The sequence below is a fragment of the Sphaerodactylus townsendi genome, linkage group LG02 (genome assembly GCF_021028975.2).
Source record: "Sphaerodactylus townsendi isolate TG3544 linkage group LG02, MPM_Stown_v2.3, whole genome shotgun sequence".
In the NCBI taxonomy this organism is placed as follows: domain Eukaryota; kingdom Metazoa; phylum Chordata; class Lepidosauria; order Squamata; family Sphaerodactylidae; genus Sphaerodactylus; species Sphaerodactylus townsendi.
In genome coordinates, this window is record NC_059426.1 from 78,784,464 (window position 1) to 78,794,275 (window position 9,812).

The window sequence follows — 9,812 nt, forward strand, 5'->3', positions numbered from 1 at the left end:
GACCTTTTCTTGCATCAGTAATGTCTGCTTTGAAGACTCTCCACCTTATATGTATTTAGTCTTAAACTAATTACTATTATTGAGTGTTCTAGCAAAAATTACAATAATCAACAATGTAATAGTTAATACTTTCAGCTTTTTGTGTGCAGGTACACCTGCAGCCATCAGTTATTTGTGTATGGATGATTTAAAAATTTTGCTCAATTTTATTTCTGTTATTTAGGATTAGGATTTGTGACTACACATTGCAAGATGAGACAATTCAATGCATAATGATTTATATAAATTTCTTTATATTAATTGACACAATTGGAGGGGGGATGCAAAAGCAAATTCAAGGGCAAGAGGAAAAACATGGCTGATTACCAGTCTTTTGCTCACTTTCTCTTTAGCTAGGGATAAGGGGCAGTGTAAGCCTTATGAGAGCATTTATTCCAGAGCCCTAACTCAGAGGAAGTTAGTCACAGTAAGGGTCAAGCTGGAAGATTTGTTGAGAGCAGACTATAGATCCCTGCCTCAACTCTCATACCATCTTATCCAAAGTGGCTTCCCACATCATTATTCCCTCTTCCATTTTATGCTTACAATAATCATATGAGGTAGGATAGGTTGAGGAAGATTGACTGGCCTACCCTTCCTTCAGGAAGTACAAAAGTAGTTCTCCATTGGACCTATTTTGGGTTAGAAAAATGGTATTGAAGAAGGATGAAGCCTCCTTTTCCCCAGTGCTGCAGCCCGAATCTGCTGAGTTCCCAGCGGCATGGGTGTTATGAGAACCGGGTTGGGGAAGCCAGATTTGACTCTCAAAAAAATCCCTTGTTCCCACTGAATTCAATTAACCTGCCACTATGAAAAATGAAAATTTTCATACAAAAGCCTGAACAGATATTTGAAGCTGGGCAATGCCATTTTGTTATTTTCTTCCTTCTCTTAAACACATTATTCAGCCAATCAACAGAATAATATTAAAACATGTCATAAACAAAGAGAAGCTATACTATGACATCTGATTATTAAATTAGGAAGCTATGAATTAATGAATTAATGAATTAGGAAGCTATGACATGAATTAATGAAGACTTCCTTTTGTGCCTACAGATTCTTGGACTGACATTTGCAATGACCATGTACTGTCAGGTTGTCAAGGCAGATACCTACTGTGCATAAGAATAATTTCTGAATCACCTGGCCCCATCTTTCCTCCCTACACGATGCAAGAGGACTCTTCATTCTCATTTTTTCTATGTAAAATAAACTGTGTTCAATCCTCCCTAGAGATTTTGTGAATCACCCTAGTTTATCAATCACCATTGTACAAAAGGACAAAAAGAAACATCAAGGAACTCAGATTTGCTCAGCAAAAGAAAATTCTCTAAGTAACAAGAAAACTTTTAAGAAAGATGAAACTGCTCCCTTTTGCACGGATGATGATAAGAGTAAAGAGGCTGTTTAAGATTTTTTCCCCTAGAGGCTGCTAGTCGATAGACATTTTCTAGCCTATTGGGTCCAGCAAATCATAGAAATATAGAGGAAAGTTATTTGTCAGCATGGATGTACAGGATGCAGAATAACTCAGAAGTATAATTTTACTGCAGTTTGTCCTTACAGAAAAATAGAGCGTCAGATCAAGGAGCGTGCTTCTGAACTCTTGAGATTTTATCATTAGGAATGGGACAGCTTCAGGGAAGTTTTCTGTTTAAAGCAGTGGTTTCATGCTCTCTGAAGCTAGCTATGAAAAAGCAGGATGTTCTGGTCTATGTTTAGATCTTACAACCTAAATCAATAGTGGCATGCAAATGAGAATGGGTGGGAATTTACATAAAAATATAAATATATTCATATACATAGACCACTCTAAAACAAAGTTAACATAGTCTAGTGACTTCCTTCTCAAGCAGGGAGAGACTTTCCATGTTTTTTATTCCATGGGACCATACATTCAGAAAGAAAAATAAAATATTAGGCCATTGGGAAACAATTACTTTGGATGGTTCTCTATTTCAGTAAACAAGGAGTAGTTGTCTTTGTCATTCTCCTCTGGGTTTGCTTTTAAATGTCATTTCTGTTTCAAGCTATTCTGTGTCACTCCTTTCCAGACTTGCGGACCCATACAGAGCTGGCAGCTACTTGTCACCAGTATACTATTACATTAATTTGTTCTCTGATAATTTCAATTCCAAATAGGATGGGACTCACCGAGCATAGGAAGTATCCATGAATTAGAATGGCTTAAGTTTGTTTTGTGAGCAGAAAACTACCATTTACAATAACTAAATCTAATGGTCTCCAGGCAGAGTAAGAACCATTCATAATTTCCCCCCTAAGAAACACAGGTAGCCCAATTAACATATGTGAATACTGCAACTCTACATAGGCAATCATTTCATACCATACTTTGGTCTCTCAGTGTCAAAGTAGACTTTGAAGCCAGACTGTAAACACTGTTGCACAGATCCAGCGAACAGAGGCAAATGAATCTCCTGATAGATTAGTAGCCATCGCTGTCTGAGGAATAAATTCCATCCAAATACAATTTCTCTCCTTCCCCTGAACCTTTTCGCCTTCCTGCTAAACAGCTGACTGCTGGCACTAATGTAATTACCCTAATGTACAGTGTCTGAAGAAAACATTCCCATTAGTTAAAGTAAAACTCAAGAAGTGTTTATAGCTTCCTTTCTACCTTTTATTTGTATGCGGAGTATTAGTCATTGAGTATCTATTATTGAAGGATTAAAATTCATAGACAGCCTAATGACATAAGAAAATGGACTTAAATCAAGGTCACACACACACACCCATGAAAAGGCTGCTTTATCTTTCCTGCCTCTGAGGCACAGCCAAGCTCCAGGTTGGATTAGTTTCAAGCAAGGATCTGTTACCAGGGGTCCCAAGTCAGTCTAATGCCACTCTGTGGTAAGGTGAAAGGTGTGAGAGCTGAGCGGCAATTTAGTCTTTTTCATTCCATGGACTCCAGCATCAATAACTGTAACTATTTGCAGTGGGGCAGAGTATACATGTCAATTCTATTTCACGGTCTTGTTTTATGCCAGTTACTGTCATGATTTCCTCCAAAGAATCTTGCAAACCATAATTTGATGAGAACACTATTAAAAAGCCCTCGAACCAGTGGTGGGATTCAGCAGGTCCGTGCCACTTCGCCAGAACCGGTTGTTAAAATGGTGCTTGTAAACAACCAGTTGTTAAATTATTTGAATCCCACCACTGCCTAGCACACTTATTTAAACTACCATTTTCATGATACCATGATTAATTCAATACAAGACTATAGAGGACTTGAGCCCCCTGAATCAGGGCTGTGGTCAATTATAAATGACTGCCAATGGACTAATGAGCGTTGTTTATCTTTGCAACACCATGACATCACTGAAGGGCTGAGGACATTTAGCATCTTGTTGTTTCCTATGTACATGAGCATTGCTGGTGACACTATCACTAGGCAGGCTTTAATCTCTATCCTGGCCCACCAAATTGACTATGGTCCAAAAATTTGACCATCAAACTAGAACGTAATCCTACCACACCATGACACCAAGATGTGAAAAAGAGCAATAGGCAATTGAAGGGGCTATTGCTGATAGTTATGGGGTGCATAAACCAATTACACAAGAAGAACTAGGAACTAACTCTACCCACCCCCATCCATCTTTGCCCCTCCCCTATTGATGATGAATTAAGTCCTTTGATGAATTAAGTCCTTAAGCAATAGCTTACATTATTTCTCCTCTCCTTCTTCCTTCCTGTACTCTTTCTGTACAAGCAAAGTGACTGTTATGTGGGAGTAGCATCGCTGTTAGTTATTGCCATGGCTCATTACCACTGTTGTATTCACAAGCATTCCCGTTGACAGCTTGTGGGTTCCCATCTTGGAAGAGCAGAATAATGGAGTGATGAACACATTAATAAAACATTGCTTCTAAAAAGGTAAAAGACAGATGAAATCTATTTGTGGAGATCCCCATCATTAAAAATTAACATGGCAGACTTGTTGGCTCAGCAGATAACAGCACAGAAGTTATATTGCTGAAGTGAATGGAATGGGAGTCTCCCACCAGAGGACTTAATCATTTTATATTATGGCCTCTAAAGAAAGCTCATGTTGCCAAACTGGCTGCATATGAATGTTTTTTCCTAAAAGTCTGTAACTCCACTGTGTGGATGCTGATGCTGCACCAGCGCAACCCCTCCCCAGGAAATTTACGAGCAGCCCTTTGTAGTAGGTAAGAGTTGCCCTTTCACCACCAATAATAGCAACAAAACATGTAAACAGCACATTATCCATAGGGTTTGTGCTACAGCAACAAACTGCTAGCAATTAAAATCCCTTCTTAGCAAAGTAGTTCACAATTGCAAGCAACAAGCATTACTTTCGCCTGAGCGGACCTGGAAGCCCCCTGGTGAAAGGGGCCATCCCTACCCTCAACCCTTATGGATGGATGCTGAAGATGCTGAAAACCTGAATTTTTGCCAGACTATCTTTTCTGTGGGATTACTTATCGACTTTCTAAAAACTGATGGAGCAGACAAAGTCATCCAATAGGTTTCCCCTTTAAAGCCAAGGAAAATAAAATTAGCAGCTGGTGACATTTTTTTTTTTGCTCAAAGAGAAATCCTCTGGATCCTACGCTGCCTAAGGTGGTGCTAAGGTGGAAACGGTCACAGCAAAAGAAAGAGCTCATCCAGCACCAGCCATAAAAGCTAGATGCCAGGAGCTTATTCACACCATCCATGACCTTTCAATACAGTTTCATTTGCTGTAATCTATTAGGCATCCACGCAATTCCTATTTTTAATGATTAAAATGTTTTTGCTCCTAAGTAACTAACATTTTTATTATGTCCACTGCAAGTAATAAAGTTGAACAACTTCCTTCCCCTCCTAAACAAACATCCTGCTAGCTAAGTTTGTTAACTGCACTGGTGCTCACAACAGCATGGAAGAAACCAGAGAAGTCTCTTCCCCATGTCACGGTAAGCACAGGGCTTTTTATCAACACATGACCAAAGCTATTTAGGGCTCAACTGGTGAGGACCCCTTAAGTATTCAGGCTTGGGTCCTTGGTGCTTAATTTCTGGTGCATAGCCCAAGGACTTACTGGAATCCTATTGAAGTCAAAGCAATTGGAGCGTGGATTTAAGTTTCTGTCTGTGTCTTATGTTGGGACCGTGTCGTCTTGTGTCTACTATAGATATATATAATACATTGTGTGCTTTAATATACTGTAAAGTATCAATTGCTGCACAGCTTTATTTAACTGTGGAGTGGTGGGGGGTAAAGAATTGTTCAGCTCCCTACAGCACAGCTGACAAAAGAGTTCTGATCTAAGAGTATATGCTATGATACTTGTTTATTTTTCTTTCAGTAGTGTGGCTGTTTGGCCACAGTAATTGTATATAACAACATCAAAAGTGAGTTGACCATACATGCTATGGAAGGATGTGCACCTTATAAAAACAGCACCAGGACGTCTTTGGAAGGTTGTGCACAGACATCTCTGAACTATGAGGTTAGGTCTTCCCATGTACTTGTATAGGAAAGGATTGTGCATGACAAAGTTACTTTTGCATACTTGACAGCTATGCTTCAAGAATGGAGCAAAGACCAAAAAAAGAGAAGAACTGGGAATGCACAAAGGCCAGGTTTTAAAAAAAACATGCGAATAACATGTCGCCCCATCTTTAGCATGTTTATTTGGAAAGAAGCATGATTGGAGTCAACTGGGCTAACATCCAAATAACCATGAAGTAGATTGCAATTTCGAAGCATAAGGCTCATTTTGCATTTTAGAGGAGGAAACCTGGGAGTGCCATCAAGTTTACACTTGATGAGTGTTCTCATTTGATACAATATGCCACACATGCATCTTTCTCTGATTAAAAAAAAAAGCAGATGCAGGAATTGGATGAAGAAAAGGTGGAAAGGCTGCTCACCCTGCTGTATCTTTGTTTTCTGCTGAAAATTGTCCCCTTTACGGGAACCAGTATCTCAGGAGAAAATCACATTGATTAGAAAAAATGCTGCGGTGAGAAGCAGCCACTCCCTCAGCCTCTCATTTACTTAAATGCAGCTTTATGAGGTGGCTTTTATTTGAAAAACAGACAAAATCAGGGGAAAGATGCATCACTATGACACAGGGAATCACAATAATCCTATCTGTTCAATAAGTACACTTCCCTCACAGGGACTAACTACAGGTTATGTCTGGGCCCTGGTAACCAATTGTGAGTGGTGACATCCATTGTGAGTGGTGACGTCCATTTTTCAACCTCAGTTCCCAGCCATGCAGAGACCAGTTTGGATCATGGTGCACAGAATAAGGTGTTTAAGCATCCCCCATTTTCCTGATCTGAAATGGAACCAGAAGTCACTATTTGCTCCACTGGGGAAACCTATGCATGAGCCATCAATATATGTTTCCCCAACAGGCAAAATCCTGGGCCATTTCAGAACTGAAATGGGGTGAAGGCTTAAGCTCCTTTCTTCCTGCACACCATAGTCATCATCCAAATCAGGGCCTGTGCACTTGGAAAATAAGTTAGAGCATGGAACATGTAGTGTCCATCTAATTGTCAGGACCTGGGGAGGACACCGTGTGTTGTTAGGCCTTTGAATGTGTGTTTATAATCATGGCTTTGTTGCATTCACATTTTGGATTTTTCAATGAGCACTTAATACATCTTGAATGTATACCTAACAATACTAAGACCCACAGATGAAGTGTGATATTAAGTTCCTCAGTGCCCAAATCTTTCACTTTTGAAAATGTCACTTTAAAGTAAGTAGTTATAGTTTTCTTTCAATTTACATTTTGTACCTGTTCTTATTCACCTGTTCCTATTTCTTGGTTACTTAGGTTTTCTTGCTGCAACAAAGGAATGGTATATTTTGATGCACCTCACAAGAAGGGAAAAAACCTATACATTATTTTTTAAAAAGTTATTAAATATTCATTGAAATTTGCAGCTGAAAGTGTTTTGTATTCTTTAATATGCATAAACAACTGTCAAATATATATATATAGAAACACTTTTAGTCTATATTTATGTGAAAAAAATACACGATACAATTCTTTAAAGTTTTCATTGCTCATTTTTGCATTTTGTTTGGGGGGGGGTGTAAAAAAGGAAAATAGGCATTACGCTGCATGAGGCCAGCACTTTCATGAAATAAATTAGGCCAAGCACTGTTTATTCACAACATTTTAGGAGTCCAATTTCAATCAAGTCCTAAAATGAATTATTATTTTAATATGTTTATCACTAGACTGAGCATTATTCATATTTCTGGTGCCTGAAAATATGTTATATCTAAAAATCTATACAGGAAAAATATGTAAGACATTTAAAGACTATGTAAATACTGGCATATGAAGGTGCCATCAAAATTACGAATGCCTGCAAAACTCAAGGGGACTTTTCTGAAAAACTGCACCCTTACAATTAACAGAACTGCCAAAGCAGATTGCTTAACATAAACTACTAACATTCAGTTGTCTATTGAGTGAAGTAGGATTTCACTTTTTAAACAATGATCCACTAATCAAGCGAAGGGCCCATCTGAAATTTCCCCATAAAAGAATGTTGCCTGGGGGTGGGGTGGGGGACGACATATCTCTATTCTTGAGCATCCCTGATTATCTGTATTACAAGCTCTGACTTCACTGACCACCTACTTGGAGCGAATGAGTGCCAAACTCAAGCCAAGTTTTTGCTCTTCTCAAGTTTTCTCCCATAGACAGTAATAATTGTTAGAGGTGATCAGGTTTATCATCTGTTTAGTAGGCATTTTCAAATAAGCATCCAGGACTTGTGTTTGATTATTAATTTGCAAATTATAAACAAATAAGAATATCAGGAATTTTTCTCCCTAATGCATTAGCAAAGTTTATTGTCATAACATATATAGTAGCCACATTAAAAGTCTGCATCCATGTAGATTGATGTACCATCAGCATACCAATTACTATGGTTTGTGGGTGAGAGTTTCCATTTCCAAACATAATATTATCGACCACTGACAGTAAGTGAACAAGATCAGTAGTGCTTTCATCATGTCAGTTCACAGCATCAGCATCATTACCAGTAGACTGGTAATCATTACCAGTAATCCTAGACTGACACTGCACCTGAGGAAACTACTAAGGACATGTTTGCTTAACAATGAAAGATGGGCAACAAAGATACAAGATATCAAGTTATCAAAGATCATAAATCTAAACATTAGCACGAAGTATACAGTGGTTTAGCAGCTGCACCAGTAATGAGTTAATTCATTCAAACCACAATCATTGAAGTATTTGATCAACCCAAGGATCACACAAACTCACACAGTGTGAACTGACAAGTCAAAACCTGACCTGACAAGACAGACAGCTCAATCAAAAGGCCACTTTCCACATTATGATTTTCAGTGACAGCAGAACTTCCATATGTTGCTTTCATGACATCATTGGTTGTGAATTGGAAATATATTTCTGTGAATAAAACTCTGATACAGGCCAAATGTTCAACACAATGTCAACAAAACCCTAATGTTTTGGATCTATCAGTGGAAATAGGTGGAGATAAGTGGACTACGTAGAGATCCACATTTCCCTAAAAATAATGTTAAGTCAGTTAACTGCATAAGGATTGACTTACATGCCAAAAAGCCATCTTTTCATGCTCCCTAACCCAATGCGAGTCACACCAACAGCATGATTTTCCGGTGCTTTAAGAGGAGGAAAAAGACAAGGGAAAGAGAACAAAAGAGTGTGAGATCCACTGCAAAATATTATATGTGGATCCCTGTGTTGCAGGTTGAGATTACTGTTACTCTTAAGGCTAGAAAGAATTAAATTAAATTAAAACAATCCATGCTAGTTTATGATATAAAATAAACACACTCAAAAACCCACTCTGCAGGTATTTTTGGTATGTATTAAGTGTTATGGAATTATTGTGCTAAGAGGCAATTATTAAATTTCTTTGTACATGTAAACTAAATCCAGATGGCATCTTTATTTGATAAAATCTTTGAAAGCTACTTTTGCCTATAATTGTTGGTATGTAATTTTGTTCAATGGCAGTTGAACCATTGCTAAGTTTTAAAAAAAAGTTTTTGTACAAGGTACAATATAAAAGCGAATGTTAAAATGCACTATTGTTTTTGTATTTATTTTCCCATATGACTAGTTATTAAGGTTTTAGTTTAGGCTCTCATTCAAAATATGCTGGGAATATTAACACAAATATTAAAGGAATTTAAAATTAAGGAGTACAAAGGAATAATTATGAGAATCTACTTCACTGCTTTCCAATTCTTTTCTCTTTCAATAGCTGTCTCAAAGCAATTTCCTCCATTTCATCATGCAAACCGGTTAATATACACTAAAATCATTACAACTTTTAGAATACTTAAAAAATAAATTATTAGGGCTTGCACTGGGAATCTAATATACGCCATGCCTCACATCTGTGGCTGCGTTCGCCAAAACACTGCTTAGTCAACACATTTGAAGAAAACAAAGATTATTTCTAACATTAACAATTCTTCAAGCAAAGTTTTAAGGCTGCCATACTTGTAGACTGAAAGACAATCCTGCCATTAAAAGATTATTAGGATCACGACAATTCAGGCAGACATCTTACATGTATGCATCAAACTAGACAAGTGACCACAAAACTAACTGTGGTGAAACCCCACTGAAATTAATTAATGGCAGTTAAGATTAATCACAATAAACATGTTCTTTTGATTTCATTTAAACCAGTATTTGGTTTTTGATGGCACTTGTATTTTAGTTTTTATTATTT

At 37.7% G+C, this 9,812-nt stretch overlaps 1 protein-coding gene across 13 annotated transcripts in view; it reads left to right on the forward strand.

The window, feature by feature from the left end:
- TSPAN4 (tetraspanin 4) overlaps nucleotides 1-9,156 on the forward strand; it is a 672,180-nt gene extending 663,024 nt beyond the window's left edge. For 12 of the 13 annotated variants that reach the window (XM_048486901.1, XM_048486903.1, XM_048486905.1 and 9 more), the window contains one exon: nucleotides 1,099-9,156. In XM_048486901.1, the coding sequence (XP_048342858.1) occupies nucleotides 1,099-1,167 (69 nt within the window). In that variant the 3' untranslated portion in view covers nucleotides 1,168-9,156. The remainder of the gene's footprint in view (nucleotides 1-1,098) is intronic. The other variant, XR_007243687.1, reaches the window with a different exon arrangement.
- Nucleotides 9,157-9,812: the final 656 nt, after the last annotated feature.